The following is a 15,869-nucleotide window of genomic DNA, read 5'->3' on the forward strand; positions in this document are numbered from 1 at the left end:
GTTGTTTAATCCCAAAAAGTCTCCGTGGTATGAAATTTTATATTCAGCGCTAGCATTGTCAGCAGCAACTTTGTTTCTCTGTACGGAACTTTCGGAAACAAGAAACACCATAAATCATATGAACGAATTTGTTTATCAATTAGCAGTCCTTCTGACGCATATAGTTGGGTTTGTAAAATTATTAGCGATTTGTTTTAATCGCGAGAAATTCTGGGGTATTATGGAAGATTTAAAGTTGATGAATGATTATTGGATGAAAATGGGCGGAAATTATAAAAAGAGGATGGAAATAGCTCAGAGAGAAGTGCAAAAAGTAATAACGTTATTTACTCTTTCCGCAGTAACGATCACAATATTAATGCAATCTGCTGCATTCTTTGGCATACTTTTGGAAGACGAAATAATATTTGAAAATGTCGATGGTACCTGCAGAAGCAAATTGAGCGTTTTCAGTACGATACTATTTGAAACAAAGTCGAAAATGTCTTGCATGTGGGTTTGGTTGTATCAAACGATTCAAATAATTTTGTGCTGCCTAATTATAACTGGTAAATATATTTAATAACTTCTTGAGAAATTAATAATTATTTCGTTTCTTGTAGCTGGAGATATTACATTTTTTTCTTACTTAATGTATGTAACAGCAAATGTTAAAGCTTTACAAGAACATTTTAAAGATATTCGAAGAATTGCTAAAGATAAACTAAAACATACATTTTCAGCTATACATGATGATTTAAATGATGACGATTTGTATTCTAGCCCTGGACTGATTTTTGTTATGGAAGACGAAATGAAAAATTGTTCAAAACACTTACAGTGGTTAATAAAGTAATAGAAAATAATTAGTATTGAGAAAATTGGTTCGTTTATTTACTTTATTTGTTTTTGTAGAAAAGTTGAAGACGTTGAAGATATCTACAATTTCCCGATTCTGCTCCAAATGCTGTGCGCTTTATTCACACTGATGTCGTGTTTATACGTTGCAACTTCAGTACGAATCTATTATTCTAGTTAAATTGTTTTTAGAAAAGTTTATTCAGTCCATCTTAATTCAGCTATGATATTTGAAAAAATTTTACAACCCAAAATTAGATATTGGTCAGATTCACAGAAATAGATTTGTATAAAATTTATTCATAATTGAGTTAACATACTAAAGATAGAATGTTAAGCAAATACCGATGTAAACAACTCCTCCATTGCCATCCATACAGCTTTCCAATATATTCCTAACAAATATCGGTTTTGGCATGTCAAGATAATGAAGAGTGGTGAAAATCGATTTGTGGTTGTAATACATTGATCCTGAATTGGATGCTTTTGACTCGTGCTTATGGTAGACCTTTGAAATGTCAATAATACGCCAAGTTGGTAGGATATAGTCTCGTTTGTTATAGGAATTAACCAGACAAATCGCTCTACCAACTATGAATCTCTGTCAATCCTTGCGGTTTCCAGTATAAAGTCATCTTAAGCCGTAGATTCCATTTTGCATAATTCCCTCGGATCACAAAAGTTTGGTTTCTCAGAAGCAGCCCACCGAGTCAATCTTTATGGTTACAACTCTCTTATGGTCTTGATCAATTAAAGCGTTTTTAAATGGAATTAATGGAATAGGTATACACAAAATACACTGAAAGTGTATTTGATTCCCATACGTTGATGCAAGACTATTTAAAAACTCCCGTGTTGAAAAATTGTTTATCACTTTTGATTTTTTAAATTTTTACTAGACGCCTAAAAATTTGTTACTATGACTTACGTTACTATGTAATAGGTAATAATAAAAAAATACAATATTTTTCTCTATCGATCAACACGCAATTTCTATCTCTGAAAATAATTTTGAACAACTAAATTTTTATAGTCATACGGAAAAGCTATAAAGCTAAAAAGTACGAATCCACGTTTGTTTGAGTTTTTAATCTTTCAGTCGTCTGCAAATATTCAGATTAATTTTTTTAACTTCTTTCTTTATTAAGTAATCCAAACATATTTAAAAATAGAGAGTCATTTTGCAAACACTAATCATATTTTTAATTCCCTATATCTTTGAACCATTATTAAAAATCTTTTTAAGACCTTTTAAAAACCTAGGTAAAGTATCATAAATATGTTTTTAATAGATTACAAATTTTATCAATTTAATTCACACCAATCAACTTGTCCCATAACCTTAGATGTATAAAGCTGCGATTCAGGTCAAAGCTTTTATTAGCAATCAAATATAACTCTATCCAGTTACAACAGTTAACTGCTTATCAAAGTTATTATAATATTGGACAACATACTGCTGCTGAATGGAAGATGTGTGATATCTGTTATTAAGCCGATGTGACCGATGCGCAATTATTCGTATCACATCGATACTATAACGAATAAAGCTCAGTAATATGTAGCCATATATTGTAACTATATTTTTGTAATTCGCGACGGTAACGAAAGCTCTAACAATACTCAAACGGGTGCTGTAATGAGACTCCTTACAGCATCCGATGCTGTAATGAGATTTTAGTAACATTTTATGGAACCAGTTCAAGTTGGTGACATTGGGTCATTAATTTTTCTAGTTGTCAATGTGACAATTTTTGTCTATGGATGTTTAAACACGTTCTTAGCATCGAATACAAGGTCCACAATGATGAGGACATTGAACACTGAGCAATTTCTCTTATTTTGGGAGATGTACATGAAACATTTTTTTCAGGTGAATACATTTTGTGTTTTGACAGTTTCTAATTGTCAATTCAAATTTCTATTTTCAAGTGTTACGGTGTTACCAACTGCTACGTGAATTACAAAAAATAGCATAAAAAACACATTTCATAAGACTTAAAGCACTCATTCATTAAAAAACTCGTGGCTTCGCCACTCTTGTTTTAAACTTGTTTTTAATATACTATTATTTAATTGTAGCACCTCGGCACAAATTATTTCAGATTAATAAAACAAAATTATATATTTTCCGTTTTCATTAAAGCCGCGACCGCTCGCGACAAGCTGAGCAGTATGTTGATGATCAAAATTGTATTAATATGCATTTAATTGTAGAACATTCTACAGATGATGCTGTCGTTTAGCGGAATACGTTTTCTTTTTTACTATTTTAGTGCTTGCTCTAGATATATTATGTATAAGGTCATTGATAGACAGCACCCTGCTTGAGTTCTTTAGTGATGTGGAAGCTATTCGACACTCTCTGCCTCATTTTCATTCTACCTGTTGCTTGTTGATACAAGTTATTACTACCTTATACCGTTATACTGATGTTTGTTTTTTTGTTTGATTCCTATAACTTGGTATGTAGGTCTATAAACACTAGGTGGCTGATTACACGGTGTTCTTTTATTGTTGATATTCCAGCCTGGAATCCTGCCTAATCGTCTGTAGTCTAGGTCTATTTTGTTGACCAGTATATGGTCATATAATTAATATATTATAGCGTGCCCATCACTGCTACATTTCTGTAACTGTCGCAGTTTTGCATATGTCCGTTTTCATGTATGACAGATATATAGGCAGTGCTCCATTATAAGCCTCAAATGATTGGCAATAGTTATTGTAACATTTTATAAGTTCTGCTGGGCATGTTATGCTCCCGTATATTTATTTTACGTATTTCATCTGGAAAACTATACTTGCTCTTCACAAATGGTGGTCGCTGCTGCATATTCCTTCTCTATAAACTCTTAGGTCCTATAAAGATCTAGATTAGGTTTGTTTTTGTCTCATTGTTGTGGATAAGCCGATTACGGCCTCCCTCTATGGATCCCCATACTCAAAGATATTTATACAGGGTAATTCAAATTCGACCCCCACCATTGGGATCTCAGAAACCATAAGAGATACAGAGATGGTTAAATGGGGGCAAAATTGCGTCTCTTAGAGCTCATCATTTTTCAACTAAGTTTTTGGATCTAGCCGTTTTAGTTTTTAAAATATGGCCGAAAAACAAAAAAATGACTTTTTGGTTTTTTGCCTATAACTTCTTTATTTTTCGTTTTTTCTGGAATGAAAAAACATTCTTGAGGCAACTTTTTATGAAAAATGTCATGACACAACTAGAAATTTTCTCCGACGTTTCGTTTTCGTGAAACTATCATCAGGTTTATTTTTTCTTATGAACGCCATATTTGATTTTCTCACCAAAAAAGAGGAGAATTATTTCTGATTTCAATGATATGTCACACAATGTATTTCATTTAAAAATACATTAAATTATTCAAAAAAAAGGATAAACCTGATGATAGTTTCACGAAAACCAAACGTCAGAGAAAATTTCTAGTTGTGTCATGACATTTTTCATAAAAAGTTACCTTAAGAATGTTTTTTTCAGATTCATGAGAAAACGAAAAATAAAGGAGTTATACGCAAAAAACGAAAATAGTTATTTTTGATACAAGATAGCGAAATGACACTTTTGCATTCGAAACGAAAGATCGTTCGAGAATGCAAAAGAATTTCGCTGTCGTGTATCAAACAACATTTTTTCGAAAACTGAGTATTCTAAAGTTATAAATTAATAAAAAGACCAAATTCTGTATAATGACATTTAGAATTCATTTAATGTTATGTCAAAAACTTAACGTCACATCGATTTAACCTCACTTATTGAACAAATGTACTATTATAAATTTGCATTTAAACGTGAAATGAAATGCGTCCTGGACGTAAAATACTTTTACGTCCTGTTGACAAAAAACTATCGTTTTGACGGTCGCTAAGTACTACGCAAAAGTCAACTATTAATAGCAGTTTTCGAAAAAGTCATTTTTTTGTTTTTCGGTCATATTTTAAAAACTAAAACGGCTAGATCCAAAAACTTCGTTGAAAAACGATGAGCTCTAACATGCGTAACTTTGCCCCCATTTAACCATTTCTGTATCTCTTATGGTTTCTGAGATCCCAATAGTGGGGGTCGAATTTGAATTACCTGTATATACATATAATAAGTAACAGAATTTTGAAATATATTTTGATGCCAATAATAATAAATTAATAACTAATAAATTATTATTTTTTTAGGTTGAAATCTTTAGTACACCTTTCTTGGTTGAAGCTGAAAAGTACTTTATTTTCACCCTGCAAGTCGCGATGTACTGTTTAATTGGAAACAAAGTTGAAGTCGCTGTAGCTATAATATTTTATACCGAAGAAAATCATTCAGATAATTTTTTATTTTGTTGTAGTTTTCGGAAATACCAAATGCAATTTATCATACATCTTGGTACTCAGTAAATAATTCTTTTAAGAAATCCATGATTATCAATATGATTCGATTGAATAAACCAATTGGCTTGACAGTTGGAAAATTTACTGTTTTAAGTCTAGCTTTGCTGGTTAAGGTAAATATTTAGTAGTAATCTAAGCTGCAGGTTTAAAAAAACTTTTTTGTTTAGATTTTACGTATATCTTACTCATTTTTTGCTGTACTGAGAAAGTAAAGAACAGAAAATATAAAAAAGAAAAAATAATAACTTTTATGTTCCAAGTAAAAAAAGGATTTACTTTTATAAATTTTTTATTTTATGCAAAATTACCGGAAATTTAAGAAAATGTAATTTTACCGTAATGTATGTCATACATCCACATTTTCAACTCGCCACTGACATTAGGTATTCCCCGATTTCCTTGGTATTACACAAGGTCTGTTGAGTGTTGGTTATAAGTTATAAGGTTATCCAACTCGAACAAATTAACGTTGACGGGGTGAGGTGGGAAACATGACGTCATTGGAGGAAAAATATAACATAATATAAATTTAATATAAATATAATAATAATATTTATCTACAACTATTGAATTATCTATTCGTTATACAATTGATTTTTGACGGGTAATGACACTCATTACCCATGACAGACAAAGTGTTGAATAATGAGGCCATTATTCCACACTTCTGACACTGCCTACTAATCAAAAAATAAAATATTAACAGAAATGACAGCTTTCTTATATTGAGGTTATGTCTGAAATGTCTATCAAGTTTATTTTTTTTTCGTTTTTTTGATTTTTTTTTCAAAATTAAATAGTTGTAGATAAAGTATAGTATTCAACTTGCGTATAATGGATGTTACCCACTCAGATTACAACACTCGCTCGCTTCGCTCGCTCGTGTTGCAACTTCTTCTTCGTGAGTAACAGCCGCCATTATACGCTTGTTGAATAATATACTATTATATTAATAATTATTTAAAAATTAAACAAGTGTTATTAAACTCCAGAAATAAAGAATTTGTGTTGGTTAGTTGGTTTACGTATATAAATGAAAACATAGAAATGACAATTCTTCCAATGACGTCACAACATGGCCTTTGCGGAGGGGATACGTTCATAACAACAGCGTTCATAGGGAGTTGGATAACCTTATACAGTATGTTTACTCAACGGACCTTGGGTATTACACAAGGTCTATAGAACATATGGTTACCCAATTCCCTATGCCTCTGTAGTATCGATTATTACTCCGCAGAATGACGTCACTGGTTCGATACAGTCAGAGTAGAGTTGAGTAAAAGATAGCCTGTACTGTGGTACAGTCTATATAAAATATTTAAACTTGGCATCGTGTTGTGTTGTTCATCGAACCAGCTACGTCACTGACCCACCTTGCCCCTCAGAGGAGGAGAATCGGCATTAGGTAACCTTATGTTCTATAGACCTTGGGTATTACAGACATCATAGAGCGATTTTAACTGAACTCTTGGACGATAGATGTCTCTTATAGCCAATATTAAACAATATTTTAATCTGTATTTAGATTACCTTACGGGTAATATTACGGTAAAGTAGCAGGTAATGTTACGTAATATTACTTAAATTACCGGTAATATTACCGCGGTAGTATTACTTTTTACATCACTAGTTTCAAGGTTAATTCTTAACCTTTCGTCACAGAATAACCAGAAATGACAGTGAACCCGTCTAGACAAAATGGGGCCTTGTGAATCGCCATTTTATTGGAGTTTATTTTGAGCTAATATCACATCGGTTTATTATTTACTAATAAAAGTTTGACATATTGACTCCAACCTAAAGTCTATTTATGATATATACATAAGTTTATATAAGTACGTGTATCTCAAATAATTAAATAATGTTTCTTATCATTAACTGTTTGGGTAAATTACTAAGAACGTGTAATTCTGTCCTTAAAATTATCAATAACGATGGATTAAAAAAATTTATATTGCAATTCTACTTTTACATATAAATTGTATAATAAAATAATAGTATAAACACAAAAAAAAATGCTGTGTATAAATAATTCTTTTACGATACAAATTTAAGCGTGTGAACCTGTATTATAAACTCCAATAAAATGGCGGAAACAGTGGAGCCATACATGGCGCCAAAGCATCGAGGTCCCAAACTCGCCAATCTAAAACATCAAACGTTCCGACAAAGCTGTCAGTTCTGGTTATTCTGTGCTTTCGTAACAATCACATAGTTCCTAAAGCAGATTTAGAAGACCGAAACAGATGTCAAACAATAACATGTGTTTGTCATTAAGTGCACAAGAATAATTAGATTATTTAAATTGTTGTATTTTTAAGTAATGATTGACTGTTAATAAAACGAACTCACGTTTTGTTGTTTCAATGAAATCCAGTTTATGATTGGAGTATGCCCCTATAGGTATATTTCACATAACAACAAATTATCGATTTTTTCTCCTGGCAACTTTACATTACTATTACCATACAGCAGTGCTTAAAATTTGAAAATATTCTGATAAGAAAAATAAGTGAGACCAGAACTTTCCAACAATGAACAACAAATATTGTACATTATAAGTGGACAATATTAATACATTAATATACATACATATTAATGTAAAATCTTACATTAATATTGTAAGATTTTTGGTATTACTACTATCCGTCCAAAAAGTTAACGCCTCTCAGTTTAGAGATTGATATCTTCGTAATCCCTCGAACATATCTACACATATCTACGTAAAATGTGAATTTAAAAATTTTTGGCTCAGTGGTTTTCATAATATCGCGAGTTAAATGAAAAAAGTCTCTACCTTTTTCTCAAAAACTGACGAAAAAATTACAATTTTGAACAGCTTGATGAAAAAAATTGCGGTAAGATTTGTTGCAATCACTGAACTGAATTTCTACGACGGCAACTATGTCCACTTTAAGACTTCTTTTTTCAAAAACTATTACGAAAAATTACCTTAAATTAATTAATCTGAGTAGTATAGATTCGCCGATTCTAGAATCTCCTCCTCGAACCTGCGTTCTAGGAGGAGGTTCTTGAATCGGCAAATTTTTTGGGGGTCAGAGGATGTTCGATGAGGAGTGGAGGTTCTTGAATCGGCGATTCTTTTAGGGGTCGGAGGAGATTCGATGAGGAAAGGAGGAGGTCATTAACTTGAGAAGGTCATGTTATTTTGACGAAATTATTAAAAATTTATCTTTATTTATGAAGGTCATGTTATTTTGACGAAATTATTAAAAATTTATCTTTATTTATGAAGGTCATGTTATTTTGACGAAATTATTAAAAATTTATCAACCTGTTTACCTAGATGAAAACAATTACTATGTTTATCCTTCGACGCTTCTCAATGAACTGTTAATGTCTTCGATATACCTCTTAATTTATTATACACAAAGGTATACGGTTTTGAGACATGTAGGTATACAAATAAATGAGTCATGACTTACCTGCGAGATATTTGTTTTTAATTTATTATGTAAAGGTATACGGGTATTTAAAAATATGCGAGTAGGTTCTTCAATCGGCAATTTTTTTGGGGAGATAGGTTCGAGGAGGAGGTCAACTCTCTGAGGAGGAGGTCAACTACTTTGTTAGTAGAGTCATGATCTACCTGCGAGATATTTTTTTAGGAGCTTCTTAATAAATTTGTCATGCGTTCTATCTGACGTCTCACGATATAATGTCGTGTTAGAACATGTATAATAGATATATTCGGTAATGATGTGAAACATCACTTCCCCCACCAACAACCTTATGTATTGCTATAAATACAAACGTTGGTCGACGTTGTACCGCAGAGTGTTGTGCTTCAGAGTAAGGTTTTTGTGTATTTAGTACATATTAAAAATATCAAAGTTTATTAATAATAAAAAAAAATCAACATAGGAGTTTAAGGAGGAAGAAAAAAATCGTTATTTAAATATATAATTGGTGAATGTCTGGCCTAGTGCAATCTTGTGGGACTCGTACTTCGGATGTAATTGATATGATTATTCATAAGGGAATAATTGGTCAGGATGAAGTGCTACGGAAAACTCGCGATAGCACCAGGTCGGGAAGATGTTGCGGAAAACTCGCAGCAATACCAGGTCGGGGAAAAGTATTGCGGAAAACTCGCAGCAATACTAGGTCGGGAGAGTGTTGCGGAAAACTCGCAGCAACACCAGGTCGGGGAAAGTATTGCGGAAAACTCGCAGCAATACCAGGTCGGGAGAGAGTTGCGGAAAACTCGCAGCAACACCAGGTCGGGGAAAGTATTGCGGAAAACTCGCAGCAATACCAGGTCGGGAGAGTGTTGCGGAAAACTCGCAGCAACACCCGGTCGGGAGATTGGATAAAAATTTATTTCGCAAAATAAAATCAAAGTCCCACAATTGCACCACCAAAAACAAACTTACGATGAAACTCGGTTATTTCCAAAACTCGGAGATTTTTCGGTGAAGTCTGGCGAACTTCTTGAAGACGGTTGATGACGGTTGATGACGGCTGAAGACTCTTGAAGAATGTCGAAGACTAATCCAGAACGGTCGAAGACTGATCAAGACAGTTGAAGACTCCTCTAAAATGAAATTTTGACCGGCTATTTATACTTGTTCGGGGTGAAAACTGGATTTTTCCGAGTGGGGGGTCGTATTAAAACAAGTTATCAAAACTAAATTATAATGTGGGGGGCTAATTAATGACAATAGCAAAATTTTAACGGCGCTATCGGATGCGGGGTACAAAATTAACTAAATCCCTTTTTTGAGCGGATTAAATTGATTAAGGAATAGCGGAGTAATTAACAATTAATTAAAAATAATTATCGGAAAAATTTATAACATAATTCAAAAGATACCCTTATTTATGTGGAAAATTACAAAAATATAATTATCAAAATCGGTTAGCGTTTACGGCACTTACATACATAAACATTTTCCCGACCGCGTGTTTCACGTTAACTTCGATTAATTAGTATTAATTAACGCGCACTTCAACACAAAGTAGCTTCAGCGGTTGGGCGGTGTCCGGGGCAATCCTATACGGGTAGTATTTTCCATGGATGACCATCAGGAATGAAGTAAATTAATTAATTAAGATGCGGGATGATTTTGGTTAATAATCATGTTAATCATAATCGGATTGTCTTTAGAATCATTCAACGGTTATTTCATGATACTAGTAATTGTTTGAAATCGGTTTGATTGTTCTACGATTTCTAATTCCGCATCATAAAAAATAGTCGCTGTACGGTAGCTGAACGGTAGCTCGCTGGCTGCTGAAACTCACTCGGGACGGTCGGCCTTGTTTACAGTAACACACTGATTACTGATACTTCTTCGTATTTTACTTCGTTGCGGTGTTATTTAATTATTTTAAATAATAATTTTCAGAAACCATGTGCTTTCGGTAATTACGTCGTTCGTCGATTTCCACTAATTGCTTTTGTTTATTTGAAATTCGGTCAGGAAACGTTTTTGGAAAAAGGTTTAACGGTTTTAAATGAATTAACATGAAAATTTGAAGTTTAATTAAGGAATTAAGGAAAATGCGAATAAAGTTGCATAAGTGGGTGGTGATAGGGTATCAATTTTTGGATTTTTCTAAATCGGGCGGAAACTGTAGGAGGTCGGGGTAATGTGGGAAGTATATTCGGATGTTATAAATTTTTCGGAAAAAAAAAAAATGTAACTTCGTTACAACTGAGATCAGAAGAAATAGTGTTACGAGGTGTGAATAGGGATCCACCCGAAGAACGAACGATGGATTCCTAGAAAAGAGACAAGATAACAGAAAACGTATAAAAGGAGCGAACCGTCTATCAAATGATATAGTAACCGGTCGCGCTCCAAATCGCACATCTCTGTTATTATAAATTGTAAAACTTAGAATTAATCAATAATAAAACTTTGTAAATCATTTGTTTTAAGAGTATAATAAAATCTTATTTTTAAAAACAAATACAATCTTTCTAAAATCGAAAGTGGCGCAGTCAGTAGGATAGTTACTACGGACATTTGTGAATTAAAAACGTCGCGAGTGAACGGTGGATTTTAATCCTTTGAGGACTATCCGAACCAACGAGAAGATCGACCAGTCGAGGAGGATTCTAAAATTGGAAATTCCCTGGATCGATTAACCAGCGGGAAGATCAACCAGTCGAGGAGGACCCTAAAATTGGAAAATCCCTGGATTGATGAACCAAATGAAAACAACAACAACAATCATACTGTAAGTACCTATTGATTTAACTCAGTGATCCCAGTATAAAACCCTACATCCAAAATTGAGAACCTAAATTGCGAAGACATATTAATTGCCTTACGTGAAGTTGAAGAACAATTAAACATGGAAATAAAACCGGTAGATCAGAACCTGATACCAGTTTTTAGTGGAGATAAAACCACTCTCCGTAGTTATGTAACAGCATGCGAATACCTGATCGAAGAATTTTTAAATCCAAACCCAAACAATGCCAGAATGGCCGGAAGACTCCTTATGATTTTTATGGGAAAATTAGAAGGAAGAGCTAGAGAAGCAGTTGATGCGAACAGAATTCCAACTTCGCGGCCGGAGCTAAAAGAAATTTTAGTGCATAGTTTTGGAGACAAAAGGTCAGAGGATGTTTTGGTGCACGATTTGAATAATGTGACCCCGAAAACAAATGAAAGTGCGCAAGATTACGCAGTTAGAATTAAGGGAACGTTGTACACCCTATTATCAAAGATAAATCTAACAGAAGATAATTTAGATATTCGTCATATGAAGATTAACCAATATAATCAATTGGCATTACGTACATTTCTGTTTGGTCTTGACATGATCAACGAGAAATTGGGCATGGAAGTACAACTACGACAGCCAGGCGACATCGAAACAGCGGAAGGATACGCAATTGAAATCGAAAATTACAACGTACAGAAGAAAAGGTATTTAGATGCGTGTAAACGACCATTTACTCCAGTATTCAGATCGATATCTCAAAATCCGAATCCCAATAAAATGATGCGAGCAGAACAACAACCAGTAGCGAGATTATCGTTACCTTGGCCGCAAGGACAACCGCAATTTCGTCAAAATTTCCAATCTCAACGATTCATACCGCCAGCGCCGGTACAACAAAGAAATTATACGCCAAGATTTGCGTTATCACCAGCTCAAGTTCAACAGAGAACACCTGATAGACCAACGCCTATGGACATTGACACGTCAGCGATGAAACGTCCAGCGTCTAACTTTCAAAGACCTGCTAAGAGACCGTGGCAAAACAATAACATGATAAGACAGCCTGAAGATATGGGAAATGAGAATGTGAACAACCAGGAATTCTCACAACCACAGATGTACGAGACAGACGAGTATGAGAACTTCGATAACACAGAATTCGGCGAAGTAAATGTCGAGCAAATTCCTCAGAGTAAATTTTATGAAGAATACCAAGAGGAAGCAAGTGCTCTAAATTTTCTCATGGTTCAATCAAACCAGCACGTCACATAACAGGAGTTATAACTTACAACGCAACTGATAACCCCGGATTGCCTTACATAAAGTTTAACGGTTTTAAAATTTTAATAGACACAGGTGCGTCGAAAAGTTTGGTAAACACAAAAATTTACAATGAAATGAAAGAAGATTATGGTTTCGAAGAAAATTTTAAAATTCAAACGCCTCACGGACTTGAAATCGGACATCAAGCTATCAAAGCCCCTTTACCGGACTTATTTAAAGATAATAAAGAACACGTATTTTATTGTTTCAATTTTTCAAAATTATACGACATATTAATTGGAATGGACATCTTAAAGGCAATCAAAGGAAAAGTAGATACGGAAAACGAAATTTTGATAACATCAAAAACGAAAATACCCTATTATACCAAATTGGATGAAGTTAAGTTACTCCCTAATCAAAATCAAATACTAAAATATAGAGTTAATAATATGAAAAATGGATATGCGTTATTTCCAAAGACGAAGACACAATTACCAACAGGAGAAGAGATAACTTTAGCACCAGAAGCGCTTGTAAAAGTAACGAACAATGAAACATTAATTAGAGTGAACAACCCTACTAATATGATGTTAAAAACCTATAACCGATTGCATCATATTAAGGAATTAATATAAGGTACCAAGAAAAAGACCAATTAAATCAACTAAACATAGAACAAATCGAAGAATTCGTAGAAAACGATAACCTGAACATCGAAGAACAAGCGACCACTTTTGATGAAGTATAATAAATTATTCCATACAGACGGTGAACGTTTAACTTTTACTCACAAGATTAAACACCAATTAAACATGAAAGATAATGAACCCGTGTTTGTAAAACGATACCGACAACCAATGGTGATAAGAAAGGAAATTAAGAAGCAAGTCTCGGAACTTCTGAAACAAGATATCATAGAGGAAAGTATATCTCCGTGGTCCGCCCCCGTACACATTGTAACTACGCAGAAGGACGGCAGATTAAAACATCGTATGGTAATAGATTACCGAAAATTGAATGAAAAAATGATTGAAGACAAATACCCAATTCCGAATATATCAGACATTTTAGATAAGTTAGGCCGAAGCCAATACTTTACATCGTTAGATTTGGCGAGTGGTTACCATCAAGTCGAGATGGAAGAAAAAGATGCACCTAAAACAGCGTTTAGTACGGAACAAGGGCATTTTCAATTTAAACGAATGCCGTTTGGATTGAAAAACGCACCAGCTACGTTTCAAAGACTAATGGACAACGTATTAAGAGGTTTACAAGAAGACACGTGTATGGTGTACCTCGATGACATCGTAATATATTCGGCATCATTGGAAGAGCATATTGTAAAATTAACAAAAGTTTTTGATAGATTAATTGAAGCAAATTTCAAATTAAAATTCGAGAAATGTAATTTCCTGAAGAAGGGCCTTAAATACTTAGGACATTTGGTTACGAATGAAGGTGTGAAACCTAATCCGGAAAAAATAGAAGCGATAGAAAGGTATCCAATTCCTACAACACGCAAAGAAATAAAATCTTTCTTAGGATTGTTAGGATACTATAGGCGATTTATAAAGAACTTGCCCAAGTAACCAAACCCGTCACGAAGTGTTTAAAGAAGAACGCAAAAATTGAAATAACATCGGAATATAAAGAAGCGTTTGAGAAATGTAAACAGCTATTGACAAATGACCCGATTTTACAATACCCTGATTTCTGAAAAGAGTTTATTGTAACAACTGATGCTTCAGATATAGCATTAGGAGCAGTATTGTCACAAGGAAAAATAGGAAGTGATAAACCAGTCTGCTATGCGTCGCGAACATTATCAGAAACCGAAACACGATATTCGACCATTGAAAAGGAATTATTGGCTATTGTTTACGCAATTAAACAATTTAGACCATATTTATATGGACGCAAATTTACGATCTTTACCGATCATAAGCCGTTAGTTTGGTTGTGGTCACTCAAAGAACCGAACTCACGAGTGATGAGATGGAGAACACGATTGGAAGAATATAATTTCGAAGTGGTTTATAAGAAGGGAAAGCTAAATAAGAACGCCGATGCTTTATCAAGAATAAAATTAGACCAACTGAACATGATGGATTCAGACGACGAAGCATCGCTATTACCCAACATAGACGACGAAGAATTGCTAAGATTAGCAGATGAAATGTCTATAAAGATATTGGGACAGATCAAACCTGCAAGACAAAAATTAGGAATAGGAACTGCAAGAAAAGAAATAACGATGAAAGAGAACTCTGAAAATCAAGAGGACGACTCGGACACAATTCACTCAAATCAAACACAAGAACCAAAAAGAGCAATCGAAATTAGAGAAACACCTATAGATAATAAAAGAAAACAATTTTTATTCTCATGGGGACAAGGAAGGAATATGAAGATTCATTTCGAACAAAAGGATGAAAAAACAATCTACCAGATCAAATTACCAAAAGGTAATTATGAAGAAAGCATTGCAAAGATCTATAAAGAGTATATGACAGAAAAAACTTCATTTTACATCCATACCGACGACGAGGATTTGTACCAAAAATTATGTCAAGTTTATACGAAAATAATGAGCGATAATGGTCCCAGAATAATCAGATGTTTAAAGAGGGTAAGAGTAATAATCAACCCAAAAGAACAAGTAGAAATAATTATCAGACACCATCAAGGTATAACTAACCATCGAGGAATTGAAGAAACGTTACAACATCTCTAAAAGAACCATTGGTGGAAGAAAATGAAAAGCACGATTGCCAAATTCATAAAAAATTGCGAAGTATGTAACAGAAGTAAATATAACAGAAGTCCTGAAGTACCACCATTACCGATAACATACACACCGGAAGCACCCATAGAAAAGCTATTTGTCGATATATTTTCAATAAATCAAGGAAAATACCTAACCATTATCGATTCATTCTCACGACTAGGTCAAGCGATACCAATAAAAAGTAAAAATCCGACAGAAATCGTGGATGCCCTGCTAACGTATTTTGCATACTATGGGATACCGAACGAAATAAGTGCAGATCAAGGTGCAGAATTCGATAACGAAATTGTGAAGGAACTCGCAAAAATTCATAAAAAAACTTGCATGTAACAACAGCGAAGAATCCCGAATCGCAAGGTAATGTAGAGCGATT

General features: G+C 33.7%; 1 protein-coding gene across 1 annotated transcript; it reads left to right on the forward strand.

The window, feature by feature from the left end:
* Positions 1–118: 118 nt before the first annotated feature.
* Positions 119–10,733, forward strand: LOC111419699 (odorant receptor 2a-like). Its single transcript, XM_071197480.1, has 6 exons — positions 119–548; positions 603–831; positions 895–994; positions 5,029–5,133; positions 5,193–5,348; positions 10,611–10,733. Exons 1-6 carry the CDS (start codon positions 119–121, stop codon positions 10,731–10,733), a joined length of 1,143 nt encoding a protein of 380 aa, XP_071053581.1.
* Positions 10,734–15,869: the final 5,136 nt, after the last annotated feature.

The sequence above is a fragment of the Onthophagus taurus genome, chromosome 7 (assembly GCF_036711975.1).
Source record: "Onthophagus taurus isolate NC chromosome 7, IU_Otau_3.0, whole genome shotgun sequence".
In the NCBI taxonomy this organism is placed as follows: domain Eukaryota; kingdom Metazoa; phylum Arthropoda; class Insecta; order Coleoptera; family Scarabaeidae; genus Onthophagus; species Onthophagus taurus.